Below are 23458 nucleotides of genomic sequence, written 5' to 3' on the forward strand. Positions count from 1 at the left end.
TAAGCTTGCTCTCAGTAAGAAGTTCATAATGTGGGGAAGGGCAAAAAAAAAATAGCTCAAGAAGAATTGTATTTCAGTTCTGCATGTTTATGGTATTATTTCTCTGTTCCACATCCTTCACAGGTGGCTGCTCACTCTGCCTCTCCTCTGTCATTGCACATTTCCTAATGAAGACACTGATTTTTAGTAGATATTTGTTATAAATACTGTTACAATATATTTACTGTTCAAGATGGTAGTAAACTGAAACTGGGCACCCTGTTCTTAATTATTACCCAAGTTTTGCCCTAATCAAGAGTTTAGGATTGGAGAATATAGTTGCAAAGATTTCCACATTTCACTCAGAAAATTATTTTAATTTTGAGAGGTTTTAGACAGAGAAGCTGACAAAAAAGAATACCAGTGAAAATCATGTATTTAAGAAACACAAACAGGTCAGTAATCATGTTAGTATAAGGTGAACATAATTTTTCTCCCATCTTTATTTCATGATAATTTTCTGCTGAATTTAAATATAAATTCATATGTAGATTTCTCTTTTCATACTCTAGAGAAGTTATTTTCAATGGTTTGGGAAGTTGGGAGCAAAATAAATTCCCAGTCCTATGTATGTATCTCTCCAGTTAACTTATGTAAGAGTTATTCAGCGTTCAGGTTTTGAATGTAACAACGAAAAGGCATATAGGGAATTGTTACAGCCATAAAGTAACTTTCTGATTGTATGCTTTTAATCAAGTCATAAAGAGACTAGAAATGCAACTGTGCTGAAAGAAATACTGGTTATACCTACATAAACCCCCATCCATCTCAGCACTCATGGATCTCCTGTTATCCCTGCTGTCAGCACTGATCACAGAGTGCGCAGGGAACAATCTCCCTCTTGCCCAGGGTACGGAACCATACGTCCCGATGCCGGGCTTTTGAAGGGGTGCCAGTGCCACACTGGGCTCCCCCAAAGCAAGGCAGACTAGCCCTGGGAAGCCTGCACAGTCCCCTTCCAGCAGGTTTGTGAGCTTCCTCCACATCAGGCGTGTTGCCAGACGCATCCGAGGCCGGCGCGGGTGTGACATTGGGGGGCTGCCTGGCTTGGCGCAAGCAGGGCGCCAGCAGCAAGCGAGCAGTGACCTGTACTGAGGGTTTGTGTGTTCTTTGTTGCAGCCAGGCAGTGAGTTGGATAACTTGGAAGAGATTCTGGATGACCTGCAGAACAGCCAGTTACCACAGCTTTTCCCAGATAGCCGCCCAGGCGTGCCAGCGGGCTCGGTCGACAAGCAAGCCATCATCAATGACCTCATGCAGCTCACCAGTGACAGCAGCCCCGGTGCGGCAGTGGCCACCCAGAAACCAGCAATGAGGATTTCACAGAGCAGTGAGTGCACCCCGCCTTCTGCACGCGTACACCGAGCTCGGGAACCCCCCAGTGCGGGGTGGTGCTGCCCCCAGGTCAGCCAGGGAGGAGCCGGGCAGATCCCAGCTTTGGGCTGGAGTTGCGTGGTGACGGAGCGCCATCTGCGGTCCTCCCAGTTCCAAACACGCAGGAGTTGTGTCTAACTCGCACACCCTGGAAGTCTGTGTCCTCTGAGAGGTTTTCAGGGGTACCCTCAAAGCAAACATCCCCTCCTGTGCTGGTTTGTGACACTGCTGTTGTCAGGGTTTTGGCATGGACAGCATGTGTGTTTTTTTTGCGATGCAGATCATTCCTGTCTGGCAGCTCTTGCAGCAAAAGGTGCAAGAGAAGCTTTTCTAAGCATGAATAAGAGTCTTCTTCTAAAACCACAAGATTAATAAAAGGACAGAAGATTAAGAATGCACAACTTTAATTTGTGGCTTTTAGTTGAGTCACTTCCAGCTGACAGCTTTCCTTAACCTTATTAATCAGCTTACAAATCAGCATTGAAATGTTGGTTTGCCATCATAGTGTAATGGAGAAAGCAAGCAGGACAGGAATCTTATCAAGTACTAATGTTGAATAAAATAGCATAAAAAAATACTGCTTCATTTTTTCTCCTGTTGGCTAGGATGGCCATTTACTTCCTTAGATGTGCTCTAGGCTTTTTTCTTGTAAATCATAGGGTTTATATAATGTTTTTAGCCATTCTGATAATATTAAACTTAACACTGAGCTACTTTCAAATTCACTCAAATTACTTCAAAATGTTTAGATATATTCTAATATCTCTATTAGTGATATATTGTTTAAATTCATATTAAGGCCACTTCAGATTCTTAAATTATCACTTGTTATCCATGTTGCTCAGAGAAGGATGCTTGGTTTTAAGGTACTTGCTTTTGTGAATATAGAGGTACTAACAGCAGCACCTCAAAAGTCAGAAGGAAATCTTTGTTCATGTGAAGTTTTCAGCATATTCTTCCTGAAGCAAGGTCTGTTTGTTCCTTTCAGACATTTGTCTTTCTAGGGGTAGCCTAGCTTTAAATGTGCTTTCAAAGCTACTGGCAGTACAGTAACGGTATGACTGTAAATGGCTTGGTGGTTATCAGAAGTTCTGTAAAAGCAGTATCCTGTTTCCCATCTAAATTAAATCCCTAAAATATTCTCCCCCAGCTCAGTCTTGTGTCTGTGCCTAATTCCCCTTAGGAACTTGTGCCTTGGGTTCAGTAGAAGAGCATACAGAAAACAGTTCCACAGAAATAGTGAGGGGCCTCTCATATGCTCACAGAAAACCAATGTAGAAATAATGTCAAATCATATACAATTCCAAAAGAGATTTGGAGTTTTTTACTGGTTTGTTTTTTCTGAAGAAATAACCAACTTAATTTTTTCAGATTTTAATGAATTGCATTTATTTTCAACAGACATATATTTTTATCTGTTGAAAACCAGAAAGGCTGCTAGATCTGCCAAATTGCAAGAGTCTGTTATGTGTGGAATAGGGAGCCTCCTTCGGTCCCATTCTGACAAAGAGTAGAATAAGCAGGAGGTGATGTGATCTAAGCACCATCACAGCTCAACTGTGTTGTTATTTTGTGCCACATTTCCAGAATTCCTTTTTGTAGTAGGAGTGGGTACTGGCAAAGCTGCACACACAGTAACTCATTTATCTATGTGATGTGTCAAACTTCTGGAGCAAACTGTTTTGAAACTGTTACTGAAGTTTAATTTTGCTTCAGTCTTTAGACTTTGTGATGCCCCTAATCTCAAGAAGGTAAATTTTTGCTTCATAAGTAAGTTTTGTTTGCTTAGTTGAACAGGCAGACAAGGCAAAACTTATATCTCATGGTTAGGAATTAGGAACACCTAATTTACTCATGTGATATCAATGTGGTATCAATGTGATAGATTTTTTTGTACACACATATAAGCAAATTTACCTGGCAGAGAACTTATATTAAAAAAATAAATACAGTAAGTTCCTGTAGTCTGGTTTTATAAAATAAAAATTAAAGTCAGAGACCTCTGTTATGAGATATTTCTGTGCATTTTAGCTAACTTACTAAACCTCATCTAAGTTTTCAGATTCAAAAGTAGCACTTTGATCTAAAATAAGAAAGTATTAATTTAACTTCTCAGTAATGTGATGAACACAAAAATGCAGAAGTTGCTGTAAGGACGCTGTTTTATCAGAGACGCTCCTAGGGGAAGCTATCAGAAATTATTGCAAATAATACTTTTACAAAAATGTTTAATTTACTTGCATGTATTTTATGGGTATGATTGGAAATGGAATCAAAGCTACAAGGTCAGTGTTTGATTCATGTTTGAGAACTAGTTGAGCACACAGAGGATGCTTTCATGCATTGGAACATTGCCCAAAGACCAGCTGAGCCAGATGCTTGCCAGTCACAGTCTGAAACTCACTTTGCTGAGGCAGTCTGCCTTTTTATTTGCAGAGGCTGATTTTAAAAGCACAACCCTGAAGAAAGCAGTTACATAAAGGTGGCAGTAACCATCAAGGATGGTTCTGTTTTACCAGGACATTATGGTGGCACAGCTCTGTTTCTGGACTGTTTTTTTGTTGTTGCTGAATCATGGAAGTATTTATTTTTATAAATGACAAAATAAATTTTAAAAACCAAAAAAAATAAGAGGGACGTGTTGAAATGGGGCTGTGGGATCCTACATAGAGTCAGCCTGTCCTTAATTTTGAAAGCTTCTTCGTGGGCACAGCTTATGCTAGAAAACTTTACAAACTGAGATAATTCCTAACAATCTGCCTCAAGATGACATCTGCATGCAGTTACAGTCCTTCTAGGTAAAAGATTAATTGGCAGTAGTATGCACATCACATAGTGGTGTATTTTGCTGTAGTGGCTCCTCTGTCAGTTAAATTGCATCATTTAAAAATTTTTTAAAATTTACATCATATCTGGTTTGTGTTTAGTGTCAGAATGTTCCATTTTAAAATTTACATTTAAATGTCAAGAAGGGATGTTTCTCAGACAGATATGGAGTGAGTAAGCTGTGCAACATTAAATAGCTGAGCCCAAGAGCTTTAATTGTGTCTGGGTTCTTTTTTTTGTTGTTTTGTTTTGTTTAACGTAGTGAAGTTTCCATTCTTGTAACTTTGCTTTTTTTCTTTGCTCCTCCTGTCTAGCTTTTAATAACCCACGAGCAGGGCAACTGGGCAGGTTATTACCAAACCAGAATTTACCACTCGACATAACACTGCAGAACCCAACAGGTGCAGGAACTTTCCCACCCATAAGAACGAGTAGCCCCTACTCAGTGATACCTCAGCCAGGACTGATGGGCAGGAATGAAGGGATGATAGGAAGTCAAGGAGCTTTAGGCAACAGTAGCACAGGTAAGATGATTTTCCTTTTTTTTTAAAAAAATATTCTTGAGTAACAGTCTATAGGCACATGCAGCTTAACATTTGGGTTAATACCACTGCAGATTACTACTTTCCATAAAGTCTTGAAGAAATCATGTTTCATAGGATGTTATGTATTGGCATATTTATTTTGAATTTCTGTGTTTGCATGTTTTTAGTCCTGCCTTTTATGCACTGCTTTTTACCTATCTATAGAGATGGGTCTTTCAAAACAAAATCATGGGCAATACTGTTTCCCTTATGATGCTGGCTTTGCCCATTATTATTCTTTATTTAGTAGCCTTAGCTCCTTTTTGGGAACCATCAGATGTTGCAATTAACAACTTGTTCACCTAATAATGAGCAAACATATAGCCTGTTTGATAAGAAAAGTCTGGCTGATGAATTTATTTCAACTAGTGCATAGTCTGAGATTGTGCAAGTGTGTGACAACCACTGTAGGAGCTCTGAGTAAAAAAATGGGCATTGTAAATCCTCTCAGCTGGCTGTTTTGTGTCAAATTTGTATATTTCAGTATTTGTATATATCAGTATTAAAAGAGACATGCAGCCAGATGCTTGAAATATTTTATTTAAGCAGTTTAGAGATCAACCTGTATTCTTTCAAGTGTCCTCTAACTTTACTGTTCTGTATACATGTTAGAGGATTTTATTCATCCTACATGTACCAGTTAGAGAATACTATTGTGTCCCTGCCTTGCTGTAGCACAGCACATCTTTCAGCTGATAAAATATGCAAAACACAGTACACAAATGGACTGAACATGAGGATGTAACACTAAAACAAGTTTTGTACAGCAGCTGAAACAAAGACCCTTCAGAGGTTTTTCTCTGGCTATATGTCACCAAATAATTGAACTGATAAGTAATAATTGTTTGTATGGATTTTAGTATTCATTTAGGGATGTTGCATAATGCAACTGAAAAGACCAATCTGAACCAGTAGTCCAACCTGAAATCAGTGTTTTATCTACTCTCTTGACTATATAAAATTGAAATGTATAAATACTATGAATGCTATCTTTGGGTCTTGGGGGTTTTTGTGTTGGGTTTTGCTTGAGGCTTTTTGGCTACTGTCAGAGTGTAGTATTCTATATATTCCAAGTGTAAATAAAATGTATCAGTTGTTTACAGTAGATGTGGGAGGACTTCCCCTATAATAACGGTAATGAACTTCAGCATCTATCGGAAAGTTCCTGTGAGTAATTTCCCTGCACTGTACATTGGTCTGAGATTATCTAGGTGAGCCTTGAAGCTCTGAAGGCTCTAGGTTCCAAGTGAAAGAAGTCGCCAAAAGATGCTTGCAGAACACGAATTGATACTCAATCCTTCTAATTTGTAATTACATAAGTAATGTCTAGTGTTAGCATGTTGTTACTCAAGTCCCCATTCTCAGTTAGCACTTGGAAAGTAAAGCACTGACACACATCAGTAAACGTGATTCATTTCCTGAGGAAGGAAGTTAAGGCTATCCACACACCCTCAGCACCTGTTGCAGGCTACATGTGGGAACACTTACTCTGAGCAGCCTTTTGGAAATGATAAAAGGGTCTTCCTCTTGTAAGATGTATCACAGTCTCCAGTCCCTTGACTAAGCAGCGTAAGGCGTGGTTCTGCAGCTTTGCACATCTGGATGGGCAGTTGTGGTGGTACAGTGTGCTTTGGGTGAAACTGCTGCATTGGTATTGCTGAAAATGCAGCTCCTCAGGCAGCAGTAGTGTTAAGGCTGTTCTGATCGTGTGCTGGTACCTGAGTGTGTTTGGCTTTTGTGCAGGAATGATTGGTGGCAATGCCCCTCGGCCTGCCATGGCATCTGGAGACTGGGGCAGCCAGGCTCCTGCGGTGAGGGTGACCTGCGCGCCCACGGCTGGTGCCATGAACCGGCCGGTGCAAGCTGGCATGATCCGCAACCCCACGGCCAGCATCCCCTTGAGACCCAGCAGCCAGCCTGGCCCAAGGCAGATGCTTCCATCTCAGGTCATGAATATGGGTAAGTCGCATGTGGAGCCGTTCCTTTTGGCACACGCTGGATTGTTGAAGATGAAGCAGAAGGAAAAAAAAAAAGAAAATAAAAAATCCTCACTTCATTTATAGATTTGATAAGAACTATATTTCACAGTGAAATTTTCCTGTGGATGTTTGAAAGAAGGTGTCTAAAATGCTAAATGTTAACACGTTTTGAGATGGGCAGTTCCTGCTACTCTGTAGCTCCATGGCTGTGTGGCCAAGGAAAGAGGATATGAAGTTATCTCAGTTCACTAGAGACTGTGGAGTTTTTTCAGAGGAAATGCTGTGGAATGATAATTGTTCCTGGTCATTTTCAAGGCAAACACATTATGATACTGACTCTATGTACAGTCTTTTTCTTATGCTTGTCTTATTAATTTTTACATCTACAAGGTTGTATCTGCTATTTTATAACTTCATACTGCTCTCAGAATACTTACGTTTTCTCGAAATTGAAAAGCAAATTTTCACAAAAGAATAATGAAGCTTTTAAGTGTAATGTTGTGGTTTGCTTTTACCATAACATAAGTAACTCAACTGAAAGAATTAACATGAAAGTAGCTTCTCTTCAGAAAAGTTATATGGTTATTTTTTCTTGATTAGGACCATCTGAATTGGAAATGAACATAGGAGGACCTCAGTATAGCCAACAGCAGGCACCTCCAAATCAGACTGCACCATGGCCAGACAGCATCTTGCCTATAGAACAGGCAACTTTTGGTAATCAGAACAGGTGAGTCTTGGTGTCACATCAGAACACAGAGAGATTTTGCAGGCCTATAATTTATACACCTCATAGAGACAAAGTTCTACATAAAACATTCACCAAATGTAGATCAATTTAATTTTTGTATTAATTTGTGCTCATGAAATATATGTGTGTTCCAATAGTATTTATAAATGTTCTCTTTGCTGTGTACTGTGTTGAATGAATTGAAAGTTCTGTATCACAGTGAATGCTGCCAGCACTTAAGGTATAGTTGCACCATTTTTCACCTCTGGAGCATTAATGTGAGCATGATTCTGTCTGATTTTGCTGTTCTTATTGTTAACAATTACACTTAACACTAAATGTGGAAAAGTGTCAATAGTATTAGCCATGACTATATAGTCATATCTGTCCCTTCCTGCAGCAGGGTAGCATTTCAAGTGATGTAGGGCGTGGTTAATTATGTTTTGTTTGGGTTTTTTTAATTGACCTAAATTCTGTAAAAGAGGAGGAAAGAAAGATGAAGTGACAGGAAGGCTGCATCTTCCCTGAAGTTAGCTCCTCAGGTAATCAGAACTGCAGTTTGGTCACAACTCATTAACTCATGTGTAAGGTATTAATAATTTCATTCATCATCAAGACTTTTAAATGATGGCACAATTGTTGAAAGCAGCTTACACTTCTTAAAAAATAGCCATGTCTTCTCCAAAAGGTTTGCAGCTTACTTTGGAGAGACTGTGTATATATGGAATGTCTAAGGATTGCAAAATGGACAATCAAGTGTAAAATGTTGAAATATTTTCAGTTGTGTAAGTAGTAAATGGGGGGGATCACTGAGAAGAAAATGAAGTGGATACGTTTGGAATAAATGTTAATCTTCTGACTACATTCTCTTAGTTTTCCTTAGGATGTCTGAAAATACTATCCATAAATATATGTGGCATTTTCTTTGCTATATTCCATGCTTTTCAAGATGTTTCCTGGTGTTTTCCTCAGTAAGCATATCCATATGCAAAATGTACTGTTTGTATAGTGAAATTATTCACTTCAAAAATTGCACCTTAAAAGAAAATACAGGGTCATGTCTGGTCAGCAACCAGGCAGTTACTTCTTCCATTTTATTTATCTTTCCATTTCTCATAATTTCCTGAAGCTTTCCTGAAAATTTCCTGAATCTGAAGGTGGTGGAAAAAATTCCCGTTGCATTGCATCTGAAAGTAACAATATTTTGATCATTTACTCCCCAGCTGGAGACAATTAATTGGTTGATGCTGCCATTTCTTGCTTTATTAATCCCTAAGAATGGTATTTTTATAATCTGATTGTTGCTGTGTATTAAATGAGTAAAAATAATTCTTAAATTAAGAACTAAAATTGTCATTGAGGTATATAGAAGAAATGGAAAGATTGTAAGTAATTGTAATTATTTAACATACGGAATTTGACAAATATTTTTAGGGATTTTTTTATCATGTGTGTTCATGCTCATTTGCAATTCAGTGAGGGGTTTTTTGCTAGTCTCATCAGTTGTTTTTCCATATAAGAGATCCCTACTTATCAGTTATCTTTAGAGTTTGTAAGCAATTTGAATCAGGATTTGTTTTTACTCTTCTATTTTGCTGATTTATAATTTCATTTATGAGAGCTAAAGAAATTTCTCTATATATGAGTTTAATTAATACTTTGCAATGTTTTAAAAGGTGTGCCATATATCCTTCTTTTTTTTTAACTGTCTGGGATCCAGTTAAAAAGAATATATTTTTATTAGTTTTCCTCCTTGCCATCTTTTGAGTTCATTCAGTGTGTGGCCTGACGATGCAGCTCTCCTGCTTAGCTTTGACATAGAGATTAGACTTCCATGGCAACCATATATCTCATTATGGAAATTAAATACACAAACATGTTTCTTTGTTTTTTCTAAACAGACATGTAAAAAGGGTTCACATATAGTGCTTTTCCTCCTTCCATGGGTGACAGCTTTTGTTGTCTTTGAATAATTATCTGGGATGGGATTCTTCCATGATGTGCATATTGTAGCTGCCCTTGCCTGCAGAATGCTCTGCTCTTTTTATTTTTTACTGCAGTTCTGTGGTAGCGTGCATGAAGCAGGGCAGGTGTGTGAACTGCAGAACAAAAACATGTAATTTGGCTGCAGATAAGGTGTTATTTTAGATTTAGTTTGTTTCTCAGGAAGTTTTGTCCTTTGGCTTTATAATAAACCTTTATTCTGCCTTTGTAACTGTGAGTGTGCTTTGCATACAAATTCAGGGGTGAGGTAAGCAGGATTTATAGAGCCATCACATGCTGCCTGACAGTACCCAAATTCTTCCTGATGTCCTTCCAAGGCACATAACCAAGTATATAAACTGGTACCCAAATATATATTTGGGGTGAGCTGATGCAGTATTTTGCTACAAACAAGAAGGGGAATGTCCTTTTCTCCCTGCTCCCTGCTTCTGCCCAGCTCTTCCAGATGTTCAGTTTGTGGGAGTTCAGACAATCCACAGACCCATCTGTGACCTTTTTGGCTTGTTTAGGCTGATAGAAAACCAGCTAAGGGTAGAGTCTATGGAAATGAGTACTACTAGTGATAGAATTCTCGATCTGACATGAGACATTCGGAGTTACAACTAGTTTAAAAAATCCAGTTATTTAATCTTCTGTCTCCAGTGACTATATTCTATACTGACTTCTCTGTTCCTCTGTTGACCCTGCAATACACAGCCAGTGCTCAGGCTGCCTCTGGTGGGCTTTCTTGTCATATGCTTGTATATGCTTGTCACATATACCTTGCTTGTAGGGTACTGGCAGGCATTAATCACATTATTTAGTTACTTCTTTGGGTAGCATAACTTCCATCCAGAATAACTTTCTAAACAAAAGTGGCAGTGATTAAAATAATTTCTGTCTCCACTTGTTAGTTCAGTTTGAGTACTAATCCTCTGATATTATTTCATGTTTTCCAGCAGCTGTTTACCAACCCTGTGTTCATGTTTTCACAGGCAACCGTTTGGCAGCTCACCAGATGATCTCTTGTGTAATCATCCTTCATCAGAGTCACCAAGTGATGAGGGTGCTCTCCTTGATCAGCTTTACATGGCATTAAGGAATTTTGATGGTTTAGAAGAAATCGACAGGGCTCTAGGAATACCAGAACTAGTGAGCCAGGTATACTGGACATAGTATTTTGCATGCATTAGATATTGTTTTATAAGTTTATATTGTTGTCACGGTGGAGTTGGAAAAGGGGATTATAAAACACTTCTTGCAAGCTAGGATGGTGGAGGTCCATTTAATGGCTCAGTGTCACCTGAAAACCTTCCCTCAGCCCCTGGTTTAGTCTTCCTTCCTCTCTCCTGCTACCCCTACCTAGATCTCCTTCTTCTGACCTGCTTTATGCAACTAAACGGATCAAAACAAAAAAATGGTGGTCAGAGGAACAACTGTAGGGGGACAAAGGTAAGATCATGGCCAGCAACAGAGTATAGGAAAGAGGAAAAATAAGAGCATGAAGACCTAGGAGCAGAGGAGCAGGATCAAGAGTTAAGTGTAATGTGGGCAATGAACTTTTGGATTAGCAAATCTGAGATGTGTAAATGTGGTAAAAGTATTTTGAGTAAAATCTAGTTCCTGACACATCTGGCATCTGAATTTTATTTCCAAAATCAGTATATGTCTGTATAATGACTTAATATTCTCAGAGGAGCCTGCAATACCCATTTCATTTCCCAGCACTCATCAGCACCCTGAGCATAACTTCTGAACTAGCTCTGCATTTTAGGTATGAAATAGGACCAATGAAATTCTGCTTTGAACATGAGAAAGCTATCTCCAAGCCTATTTGGTACAACACAGAAGTCAGTGAGGTGTAGAGCTGGAGATACAATTTATTGGTGAACTTCAATTTTGCGGTATAAACCTTTCATGCAATATTATATTGGTTTTGGAATGCCACCACCAAAAATTACAAATAATGGTTTATTTCAAACTAGGCAGTAAATATGTTTCTATTTAATTAGTAATTCAGTGGAAACAGTTAAAGGATCTTGCAGATAAGAGAGCTGCTTCCTTTTAAAACATGTTTTTTAAAATAGCCTTCGAACATTTTACAGCAGCTTAAAGACTTTCTTTCATGAGGGCACTGAAATTTAGATTAACTTCATTTTCAAGGTCAGTGTGGAATAAGCCATAAAATTATTCTGGCAAGAGCAAATATTAGGGGAGTATCTAGAATGGAATTTAGAATTGTGTTCGCTTATTTATGCTAATGGATAATCAGTTAGTGCAAAAGTGCCCTGAAAGAATTAGGCACTGTGTTCACATTAGTTTCTGTAATAGTTTAAGGCATCTTTATTTGAAGTCATTATTTTGTTTAAAGTTACTGATAAAAATCCACTTATTAATTTGCAATACCTTTGAATTTATCTCAGATTCAATGGCAAAAATACGCTGGCATCACTTCATTTACAGATTTTGATCTAGCGTTAGTCGTTTCAGGTTTTTATTCATTAGAAAAATAATACAATGTCTGTGTAAAGAACACAAGAAAGATTGTGGCTTTTTTGGAAAAAACCAAACAACGAAACGAAAAGAGAGAGGAGGAATTTGTTTCCGTGAATATGTTTTGATACTCAAATATAGAATTCTGCTTATTTTTGAGTTTTACATTGAGGTAAAGAAAGCTAATGTAATTTTCTGTTTCAAAACATTCACGTCCTAGAAGGTTGTTTTCACAGGCTGTCTGCATTAGTCCCGTATAATCCTCTGGAAAGCCGTGTCCCACCAACTGTTCCTATTGTCGGTGTGTTTCTGCAGAGCCAAGCTGTCGACCCCGAGACCTTCCCGAGCCAGGAGTCCAGCATGCTGATGGAGCAGAAGGCTCCTGTGTTCTCGCAGCAGTACGCGGCACAGGCGCAGATGGCGCAGGGCAGCTACGCGCCCATGCAGGACCCCAGCTTCCACGCCATGGGGCAGCGCCCGGGATACACCGCCCTGCGCATGCAGCCCCGGCCCGGCCTGCGGCCCGCCGGCATCGTGCAGAACCAGCCCAACCAGCTGCGGCTCCAGCTGCAGCACCGGCTCCAGGCGCAGCAGGTACAGCCCCTTCCGTGCCCAGCTCCCCTCGGCGGCACGTGCCATCAGCTTGCTCCAAATAGGCCGGGGCTTGCTTCATTCCGCTTTTAAACTAAAATTTAACAGGAGCCACGGCAAGTTTTGACAGGATAGTGCCTTGAGCAGTCTCTTTTTTGATCTTCTTTTTTGGCATCTTCACATTATTCTTTGTATAATACGATGCAAGAACATGACCAGTATTTAAGCCTAGATCTCACTAAGTCATTAAGTTCTTGTTGTTTCGTTTTTAAATGCATAGGTTTGTAGTACTGTCAGATATCAGGGCTTTTTGTATTTAAGGAGGAAAGATCATTTCTGCCTTCAGTCATCAGGATAAGGTCTACTTTCGAGTAAACCTCAACAGTCCAGTCCCAAAGTGAAAAAGAAAAGAAACTATGAAGGGAGCATATTTGGTATAAACAGCGTAGTGCCTGTGTTGTTATTTTTTTGCTGTATTATCTCTTTAAGAAACAGCATTCTGTGAATGGTAGTAGGATTTGAGGAAGAAAATTAGTCACTGCTTGGATATATATGTAGAACTAGGTCTACAGACCAGCTGGTTGGCAAAGTAGATCTGTATGACTCTGTATGTAACACTCTTTTTTTTCATTTTCATCCTAAAAACTTGGGTTTTGGTGTTGGGGTGGCTTGTTTTTTTTTCTCTTTAGAATCGGCAGCCACTGATAAATCAGATCAGCAGTGTCTCCAATATGAATCTGTCTTTGAGAACTGGAGTGCCAACACAGGTGAGAAAAATAATACCTTCTAGAAAAGAAAGTAGTTTTCTTTTCTTGCTTTCTTGCCCCAGTATAATACAATAGTGATGCTATGTGGCAAGTACAGTTTCAATACAAATATTGCAATCTGTGTGATGGGGAGTATTTTGCTGTTTCATTTCTGAGAGTCATTCCCATTTTTACATGGAATGGATGATTGTTTAATAAAGATTTGATACAACTGCATATTTAACCATGCTTCTCATTTCCTAAAGATGTGTGTTTTTAATGAGCTGCTCCATTTGCAAATACAAATCACTGCAAATATAAATCACTGCAGCCTTAAACACTGGTATTATTTCAGTTACTCTTGCGCTGTTGGAAGTCTTTCCCAGCAGAAGTATTAGCAAGATTATTCTCTCCTGCTTTATATTTTTGTTAGTTGTGTGATGAGGGGGAAGAAAGCTGGAATCTTTGAGATTGCTGTAGTGGAGATGCCTCTGCTGGATGGGTTGCCTTGGAAGGGTTACTGATGGGTGGCGGTGCTTTTCCCCCAGGGCCCCATCAACGCGCAGATGCTGGCGCAGAGGCAGCGGGAGATCCTGAGCCAGCACCTGCGGCAGCGGCAGATGCAGCAGCAGCAGCAGCAGGTGCAGCAGCGGACGCTGATGATGCGAGGGCAAGGCTTGAGCATGACCCCCAGCATGGTGGCCACCGGTGGCATCCCAGCAACCATGAACAACCCACGCATCCCGCAGGCAAATGCACAGCAGTTTCCATTTCCTCCAAACTACGGTACTGGTTCCACTCCGCCTCACTGCGTTTTGTCAGTCCTTACTCCCCCATGTTCCTCCCAGTGCTGGGTCCGAGCCCCTGGTCCAGAGACTTTTGCCTGGCTCCTTGGGAACAGTGGAAAACATGGCAGTTTGGGCTTCTTGGAGGTTCCACTTTCCTAGCTCTAGTACCAGTTGTTCTCCAAGCACTGCTCTTTCCTTGAGCATCAATGTGTGCAGTGGATGTTTGTATATGTATAGATATATGCAGATAAATACGTGTACACCCAGACAAACATATATGTGTAAGTATTTTGCTTGATTTCACTGAATTTTGAGTGAACTAAACAAAAACCTCTTCAATTTAAGTAAGATAAAACAGTTTTACTGAAGGCATTCCATTTCCTACCCCTAACCCAATGTGTAATATGATAATTAATACCGTTTCCTTTCTTTGCTTTACAAAGCCACAAACCACTTTGTTCTGGGCAGTTACCTCCATACTGTTATTGTTATACAGTTTCTTTATTTATACCTACTATATAAGTTATGTTATAATTATATTAAGTAATACATTATATAAAAGTTCTGCTGAAATAACAAAGTATGTATAAAAGTTCTGCTGAAATAACAAAGTATGTCCACCCAGCTCTAAATCTGATATCTACTCTTACAAGATGATAAAAGTAGGACTATGTAAAGGCACATCAGGTATGATCTCTTGGTTTATTTTAACTCTGAAAGTATAGTGGGTAAATTTCTCATTTTCTTCTTCAGGTATTAGTCAGCAGCCCGATCCAGGCTTCACAGGGGCCACCACTCCTCAGAGCCCACTGATGTCACCAAGGCTGGCTCACACTCAAAGCCCCATGATTCAGCAGTCTCAAGCTAATCCTGCCTATCAGTCCTCTACGGAGATGAATGGGTGGGCACAAGGGAATATGGGTGGTAACAGGTAAATCCAGAAGAAAACAAAAATGAACACACAGAGTAATGGGGTCATTTATGGTCTACACTTATTTCTGGGCTCATTTTATGTAACTGTTTGCGTATTTGTTTGTTGTTAACTACCTATCCTAAAAGAGATTTCTTTTCAATTTGGCTTGACGAATTGGTTTAAATTCTGACTTCATACAAGGCAAAGTGAGTGCATAGCTAAAAGACCTGCATCCACTCAATGCATTGCTTTGTCTGTTACAACTGATCAAACACTGTGTGCACAGTGAACTCCAGCCCCTAACATTTGTGTGGATGCATTTCTTCTGCATATGATTTTCATCCCACACTGCTTTCCACACGGCTGGATCAGCTGAGCCAGAACCTATGCATTCCCTACTGCTCTGGAATTGCAGTGACTGGATTATCACCTCCCACTTTAAATGCTGGAGCGTAACCAGGTTCAGCCCATTAGTGCTTCACATGCTGGGGGTCAGCATATAGCTGTCATTCCCTGACAGCATTGTAGCAATACCTCACGCATGCAGTCACCTTTTCAGCTGAGGCCCCTGCCCCAGTGGGTGTAGCTCTAATAATCAGTCTGTCCAAATCAGATGGGTTGGATGTTGAACACTATCAGTGGGCAGCAATGAGCTTCCAGATGGCAGCGATCTGATATTTTCCTTGGAAGATGGGAGGAGCTATCAGGTACAGTCTGTGTCAGTTGGCACTGGGGTGCACACAGCTGTCTCTAGCACGGTGCTTTTGTCATCCTGAAGTTCTCAGGTTTACTGTCCTAGCACAGCAACATATCTTTTTCCTGCTAGTTGACAAAGATTTAATAAACCCAAAACACCAGTGTTTCATTGATGAGCCTAATCCCAGTAAAGTTCCCCCTAAAGCAGTTGATTAATCTCTTATCCTCATCCTTGTCCATGTCTCATCCCCATGGTCTTCCTGAAGCATCTGCAGGAGGCGTAGCTGCCGCTGTTGTGGCTTCTGCCAAAAATGGCAGCAAGGGCAGCTCCATAAGCCCAATGTTTGGCTTTGCTAAACTGCAGCTCTACAGCAGAGACATGTCAAATGTGCTTACACAAGCCACTGAGTATTCACAATGATCTGTAGTGTACTGTTTCAGCCATCCAGATAACAACTTAAAAATGGGGTGAGGTGGCCTGTAAAGACATGGAATTGGAAGGAAGAGAATGGTGGGATTTTCTGGGCTTGGTCCTGTGCCTAGAATGCTGTTGCACTCCACCAGGTCTCAGAGTACACAGCAATAGCCTAACAGAGTACCCAAGTGCAAGGTTGAGTGTTAACCCTGAAAGATTTCCTCAGCTGTGGGAGCAGTGCTTCACAGGAAAGGGAAAGTCAGCCACTGATACTGAGACACAGCAGCCCTTCCAGTATTTCAGTCTAATGCACCTCCTCTAAACAGACACATTGTCAGTAATAATTCCTTCATTGGCTGTTGAATTATGCTCAAAGACTAGAAAAGGTTGATGTGTAAACAGTGAAGTGCATTTCAGGAAATGTAAAGAAGTCTCTCATATGTCTTTCAACATAATGGGAAGGAAGATATTGTCCAGAAAGCAGTTGGACTGAATAAAATCTGGGATGAGGGGACTGAATAAAATCTGGGATGAGGTTTCCACAGTTACTCCTCCTTTAGCTGTTCAGAAATGCCCTTAAAGAAACACAGAGGGTAATTGTCTTAGACTTGATGTTGTTTCTTACGGTGCTACATTTTCAATGCTAAGACCTAGTAAATAAATTTCTGCACAATTGCATGTCTATATGTGTGAGCCTGCTTGCCATAACTGTATGTGCAAATCTGGTATTCATATATGCAAATAGCCTATTTTGCAAAAAAGGGAGTTTATTACCCTGTCTACAATTTCAGCTCAAGAGTCCTGTGCTGTGCTAACACTGGAGGTTAAAGGTGTTTTTCTCTCCCTCCAAACATTACTTTAAGATACATACAAAGCTCTTTTAGACAGCTAATCGGCTGTTCTTGCACATTCTTGCATAACAGATTTGTACTCTGCCATAGTTTCACACGCAAAGGCATGCATTTTTGTACACAGACATGAAATTTTACTCCTTAGACATTAATGCAGCTGAAAACTAGTTTTTCCTTAGAAGTTGGAATAAATGACAGTATATACAAATTCTAGTTTAAGATATATTTTTAAATTTCTTAGTGGCTTCAGCATTTTAAGTCTGACACATTGCTTTTTCCATTCCTTGCTATAGCATGTTTTCACAACAGTCCCCACCACATTTTGGGCAGCAAGCAAGCACCAGCATGTACAACAATAACATGAACATCAGTGTATCCATGGCAACCAACACAAGTGGTATGAACAACATGAACCAGATGACAGGGCAGATCAGCATGACCTCAGCGACCTCTGTGCCTACATCAGGGTTGTCCTCCATGGGTCCTGAGCAGGTGAGACTCTAAGGATGTGGGATGACAGCTAGAGGATTTGTTTTTACTTCCAGTAGTTTTTCAGGTCCTCTGCATTATGTTTCTCTTACTAGTTGTCTTGAGAAATGATGGTATTAAAAGGGCTTTGGTTTTAGCTCTGCACTCGAATAGCCAAGGTGACCAGTGAGGTAGAGAGCACTGTAGCTAGCTCCTGGACTTCCATGGGAAGCATGTGCTGGTTGTAGCTCCTGTTCTCAGTAGGTAAGTGTCTGTAGCGCAGTCGCAGTTGCTGATTTTCCCAGCTGTAGAGGATAGCAGGCAGCTGCTTCCTAGAGAGAAGAGTGAAAGCTGCCAGCACGGGCAGGGTTTGGAAGATGCTTCAACTGCCACAGTGTTTGTAGTCCCAGAAAATAAATATTCGATCAGCTTTCAGAACTATCCATGTGGCAACTTTACAAGTACTAAAAGCAAATTTTTTGTTATGTGGTGCATATAAAATAGGTTGCTGGATCAATAGGTAAGTAACCTGTTCTTTTCTGCTGAGAGGATGTTTAAACACTCATTCGTACTTGGTAGTGCTACTTTGGATATCCGAAGTAAGAGAAAATAACATTTTGTTTGTCAACCTGCAATTAAACTCTCTCAGTACTTTAGTAAGTGTTTGACAAAAAAATCTTCTTAATTAACAGTCTCATCTATTTGTTTCAAAGCTGACCTTCAGCTTGTTCAAAACACAGCTTGTTCAAAAACACAAGCTTGAAATTACAGACTTTTCTTATAAATATTAGCAAGAAAGAACCTCTTGTGTCTTCAGGTAGCATCTCCTGCTATGGACATCTCTTGCTATAACTCTTTTCTGATACTATGTTCCAGTTTAAAGCTGGTTATGTTGATTGCTTGTTAATGTATAACTTTTTTCCAGCCTAAATTTGATAATAGAGTATTTGCTTTTCCAATCTTGTCCTTTAACTTAAATAGCTCTGTTCTTTTTTTGTATTTTAGAAAGATTCGATCAAAATGATTTTTTTTTTGTTAGTTTGAGATTGTTGGATTGCTTAGTTTTGGGTCTTGTGGGATTTGTCTTGTAAGCCAAACAAGCCACAGTTTTTTGTCCTCTTAGGCTTCAAATTCCCTTTCCTTTCCTGCAGCTGTTCTAGTTTGAATCAGTGTTTCCTAAGCACCAGAGCCATGTGCATGACACTAGTTCTTCCCCATTTCTCTTGAAATACTCTGACAGATATAGCTGCAGATCACATTTGTCTTTTACAGCTGCTATATATTGGTGACCCAGAGTAATTTTGATACTCCCGAATCTGTCACCTTCTCTGATATTCCCAGTTGCTAAGCCCAATTATAGCAGACTTTATTTATTATTAGTTCCCAAGTTAATAAAGTTGCACACATTTACTGTAGTAAAACAATAGTAAAACCGAAAAAGAAAAGAGAGGGGATTTAAAGGCGATGACCCGATCTGATTTCTCAACATCGCCATGCTACTCAGTTTTTTCTAGGAACCTGAATTGACAAACTGCATGTAGAAAGTTGTCTAGTTTTGTTTCAAAGATTTCCATGCAGGCTACTGTTTCCCCTGGCACAGCTGTCGCACTGCTTTTCCTTCCTGTTAGACTACAAGATCTTGTTTCAAGATAGTATTTATCTAACTTCCAGTAAGCTGAATAGTATAGGCTGAGGTTCTTTATCCATCTCAACATTTGGGTTTCAGCCCATCAGTCCCTTTTTTGAATGTACTTTAAACTCTGTTGTTGTAACCTCCTCCTAGAAATGTGGACAGAGTAACCAGAGACAGTGATTTAACAGTGACTGCACCAAAGCTGTGTAGAGTCAAGTTCTGCTTGTAATTTGTCTTCCAATCTATGGGTTGCCTTGGTGTTCTTTTGGTGACAATGTCACACTGAAACCTTACAATGGTCCCCCAAATACTCCTCAGCACATTCTACATAGATGAAACCTGCATTCTTTGTTCCCAAAAGTATTACCTCCCTCCTGTCTCCACCAAATTGTGTTTCTTAGATCGCGTCTGTTAAGGCAAAGTGCTGTGAGGCTCATTCTGTGACAGTAACCTGTTTTCCTCCTGATTTACCACCACCCCTGCACTGTGTCATCTGCAAGCAAATGTTTTGTGCTTGGTCTAGGTCAGAGGTGGCCAGCTGACAGCTGAGGGGCCATTTCTGGGCCACGAGGCAGTACTTTTTAGTCCTCAGGAATGTGCTGTACTGTTCTGCATTTTCTTTCTTGAGGAACATGAATAACTAAAAATATATACTTGAATACTAAACCACTTTTTTTCCATGTTTTCAGGGCATAGTGGTTTACTATTTGGCATCTTTATTTAGCAATTGACCTAGACTCTGCTGAACTTTTCCTTGTAACTGGTGGTTTTCAAAATGACGGTATTTTCTGTAATTCTGCTGACTGTTGCCATTTCATTCATTCTTTGGGGTTTTCTTATACTGTCACCTATGCTTCTGTTTACTTATTCAGTATCACTTTTTGTTCCATAATACATAATTTGAACTTCACATGCTTGTCTCTTTCTAACCACAGTGAGAGTAACAATGATGCACTGTTACTCCCTGCAAATGTGTTCTAGCTTTTGAAAAAAACTCAACTTTATTACTATTGGATGGTTTAGGAAGTAAGATTTATTACCTAATAATAAACAGCTGTGCCTGGATGGACTTACCTGATGAGAAGCAGGTATATGACCCCTGGTACCAAACAGATTTTGTCGGCTCTCTCCTCTCCTGTTGTGGCACTGTGCTTTATCATACAGATATACCCAGAGCTCAGAAATACTAAGTTTGGTGTCTATCTGATCATACTTGTGCTATCTCCAACTTCTCTTGTTTACCACCTGGGCTCCCAGTATCACCAAGCAAAAAGACTGTGGCCAAAATGGGCTTGGTAATTATTACATACTTAGAGGTTCTTTTATATATTTGAGGAAGGAGATCTTGTCTCATTTTCATATTCTCTCTTATAATTATGTTAAATCTCTTCAGGCTGCTCTTATTAATGTTTCTTCTAGGAGGCTGCTATCAGGAATGCTGAAATGCTAGCTGCTGGGTCTGCAGGTTCCTCCAGTCCAAAACAGCTTCCCTAGGCATTAAGAAAGTGAACCTTCCTGGTGTAGAACCATTCAGAGATCTTACTGTGCCCTTGTCCTCATCTTCTTGTTTGCACAGTGGAACTATTGCCATGGTTTTGCCTTTTAGTAATTTTGCATCATGGATCCGTGCTATTTACTGAGCTATCAAAGAATCACTTTGAAATGTATGTAAGAAAAGAGGCTTTTCACTATTTAAAATAAACCCCTATTTAGAAGTCCACTCAGAATAGTTGTGTATTAATCTGCACAGGGCAATACTCCCCTGGCCAAAATTATTATGGCATTTAAGAAGAGTTATCTTGAAATGGTATTTTGATTTTGTTCAGCATACCAGATTGAAGGAGCTCTGGAGTGGTAGGAAACCTTACTTGCTAGACACTTTGGTTGATGGGAGGCTATTAATTTGCTTAATTGTAAAGGAATTGTAAAAAATACTTGTTCTTTCTTAGTCAGACTTCATATATGATAACACCACTTTACCTTTCTTTAGAAAATTATAAAAACCTTTCCATGTTTTTGTCCTTCTCCATACTTTTCTGATTGAATTTTTTTGCAGTCAGAGAAGTTAATGTGGGGTGTTTTGTCCTAAGGTCTTCTGAAGCAAATGTATTCATATAACAAAGTAGCAGAGTATTTTTGGTTGTTTTTTTGAGTTTGGGTTGGGTTTTTTTGTATCTGATACCATGTCAGTCAGGATTCTTGCATCACTGGCAAAGAGAGTCTTTAATAAGAAACTTCATTGATGCCTTTGTTCCTTTTGTAGTGGCCTGGAGCCACCTTCCTTTTCCACACCTGTCCGAAGTGCCATGAGACAAATTATGCAGTCATCTTTTGGTTCCAAAAATGCTGTTGATTTGGGATACAATTTTTTTATTTCTGCTTTCATTTTTACCTCCCTTTGTCTACTGAAAAATCAGAAAAAGTATTTGTGTTTGCACATTCTAATGAATGTTGATTAGTAGCAGAAGAGGCTTAATAAAGATGGATTCATCAAATGCATGCAGATAGGGCTGCAAAGTTGTCTATTATCTTTCTGAATAAAATAATGTGGGTCTCTTGCCTTCTGATTTAAATTTTCACATTCAGGTTTAAAAATCTCTCCACTTCAAGAAGAAGAAAGCATCACTAGGAGGCTTGCAGCACTTAATCAAATTCTTCAGTTAAAATTCCTATGGCAAAAATATTTTAAGTCTTTCCCATTGAATTGTAGTCTTTTCTCTGGCAGGATTTGAAACCAGTCTTTAGGTGGTTGCATATGAATGCATTTTTCAAAATCAGTGAATGGCAACAGAAAGAACAGTCAGGAGGACCTGAAACAAGACAGCTTTGTGTGGTAAATTCAAGAGTCTTCCTCAACAAGAGATGGCTGAGACAGATCTTATCAATATATGTGTCTAGAGGGAGGCTGTCAAGAGAATGGGCTCTACTCTGAGGGAACTAACAGAGAATTGACTCAAGAAAGTCTTCCTAGAAAGAAGTTTCTTTCTTTCCCTGTAAAACTTGTAAGGAAAGCTGTTTCTTCTGATATTTCAGAACCTTGTTGAAGGGCTCTGTTTTGTATTTCATGCCAGTTCCTACATTGTGAGATTAATCCTTTGACTGAGAAAGCAATGCTGTAAATTTGGCAGACTACTCTTTCCACATAACTAAGCATGACAGACCTTTTGGTTGTGTAGAAATGCACAGCTTCAATACTTTCCTGTGACTGTTCAGAAAATTGTGGAGACCATCCTTTAGGAAAGCATGCCACTGCACGTTTTCCCATTTAATGTTATCTTTCTTCCATTGCTTACAAACAGAAAAGTATTGTTAAAATTAAGTCAGTAGTAGGTACAGTTTATCCTACATGTTATCAGGCTTTGAAAAAAGTGTGTGGTGGTTTGCAAGCAGCAAAGCCATGTGTTACTGAGGTTAGGAAGGTAGTTACATGTTTCTACTTTCAGAACTTTGATAGCAGAGATGTCCTCTTCAGATAACACTGACCTAATTTATGGAACCTGCTTTGGAAAATATGCATAAGGGTCATGATATCAGGAATGAAATCTTTGTTGTTGACTGTGAAGCAGAATAATATAAGTGAAACACATGCTGTGCAAGAGGAGTGCCTGGTTATACAGTCACTTCTCTGACTTCAGCATCGTCCCAGGAGGAGAGGGTGTTGGTACATGCAAGTAGTGTAATGGTCTGTAATTCTTCTTTTTAATTCCCGGTCTTCCTCCCAGTATATGTTTTGATTCATTCTCCTTAATATCTTTTTACCAATAGGTTAATGATCCTGCTATGAGGGGAGGCAATCTCTTTCCAAACCAGCTGCCTGGAATGGATATGATAAAGCAGGATGGAGATGCAGCACGGGTAAGAAATGGGGTACAGGCACGGCAGAACTATGAACATACTGTGGCTGGAGCGGGTACGGTATCTTTTTACTTACGAAGTTACTAGTGCCCTGGGTAATAGTAATTAATGTGAGGGAGGATTGCTCTATAGACGCAGAGAAGGAAGGAGGGAAGGACAGACAGACGGACAGACCGAGGGCGGCCGAGCGGCGCGGGGGCGGCGCCATCTAGCGGCGGCCTCCTGGGCCAGGGCGCGGTGAAGTTCTCTGCTGTTAAAGAACAGGAATTTGGGTAACAGGGGAAATCAGGAGCATCTGTCTGAAAAGCTAATAACATGAAAGAAAATTAAGAATGTGAAAGTACTGGGGAAGAAGTAACCATACATATATTTTATTGTATCCCTGTCTTTTTTTGTATTCACATGTATGTGAAACTTACTGGATGGCAAATTCTTTTCACACCTTCATTGCTCATATAAACATACAAATGTCTTTCTCCAAGAGTGGGGGATCT

The 23458-nt window shown here is 39.7% G+C and overlaps 1 protein-coding gene across 5 annotated transcripts in view; it reads left to right on the forward strand.

The window, feature by feature from the left end:
- Positions 1 to 23458, forward strand: part of NCOA2 (nuclear receptor coactivator 2) — a 189290-nt gene that overhangs the window by 159242 nt on the left and 6590 nt on the right. For all 5 annotated transcript variants that reach the window (XM_086885498.1, XM_086885494.1, XM_086885505.1 and 2 more), the window contains 11 exons: positions 1159 to 1369; positions 4554 to 4763; positions 6567 to 6782; positions 7403 to 7532; positions 10511 to 10676; positions 12324 to 12602; positions 13289 to 13366; positions 13894 to 14131; positions 14887 to 15064; positions 17302 to 17500; positions 22875 to 22964. In XM_086885498.1, coding sequence (XP_086741624.1) covers positions 1159 to 1369; positions 4554 to 4763; positions 6567 to 6782; positions 7403 to 7532; positions 10511 to 10676; positions 12324 to 12602; positions 13289 to 13366; positions 13894 to 14131; positions 14887 to 15064; positions 17302 to 17500; positions 22875 to 22964 — 1995 coding nt within the window. The remainder of the gene's footprint in view (positions 1 to 1158; positions 1370 to 4553; positions 4764 to 6566; positions 6783 to 7402; positions 7533 to 10510; positions 10677 to 12323; positions 12603 to 13288; positions 13367 to 13893; positions 14132 to 14886; positions 15065 to 17301; positions 17501 to 22874; positions 22965 to 23458) is intronic.

Source organism: Cyanistes caeruleus, chromosome 1 (assembly GCF_971803275.1).
Source record: "Cyanistes caeruleus chromosome 1, bCyaCae1.hap1.1, whole genome shotgun sequence".
NCBI lineage: Eukaryota > Metazoa > Chordata > Aves > Passeriformes > Paridae > Cyanistes > Cyanistes caeruleus.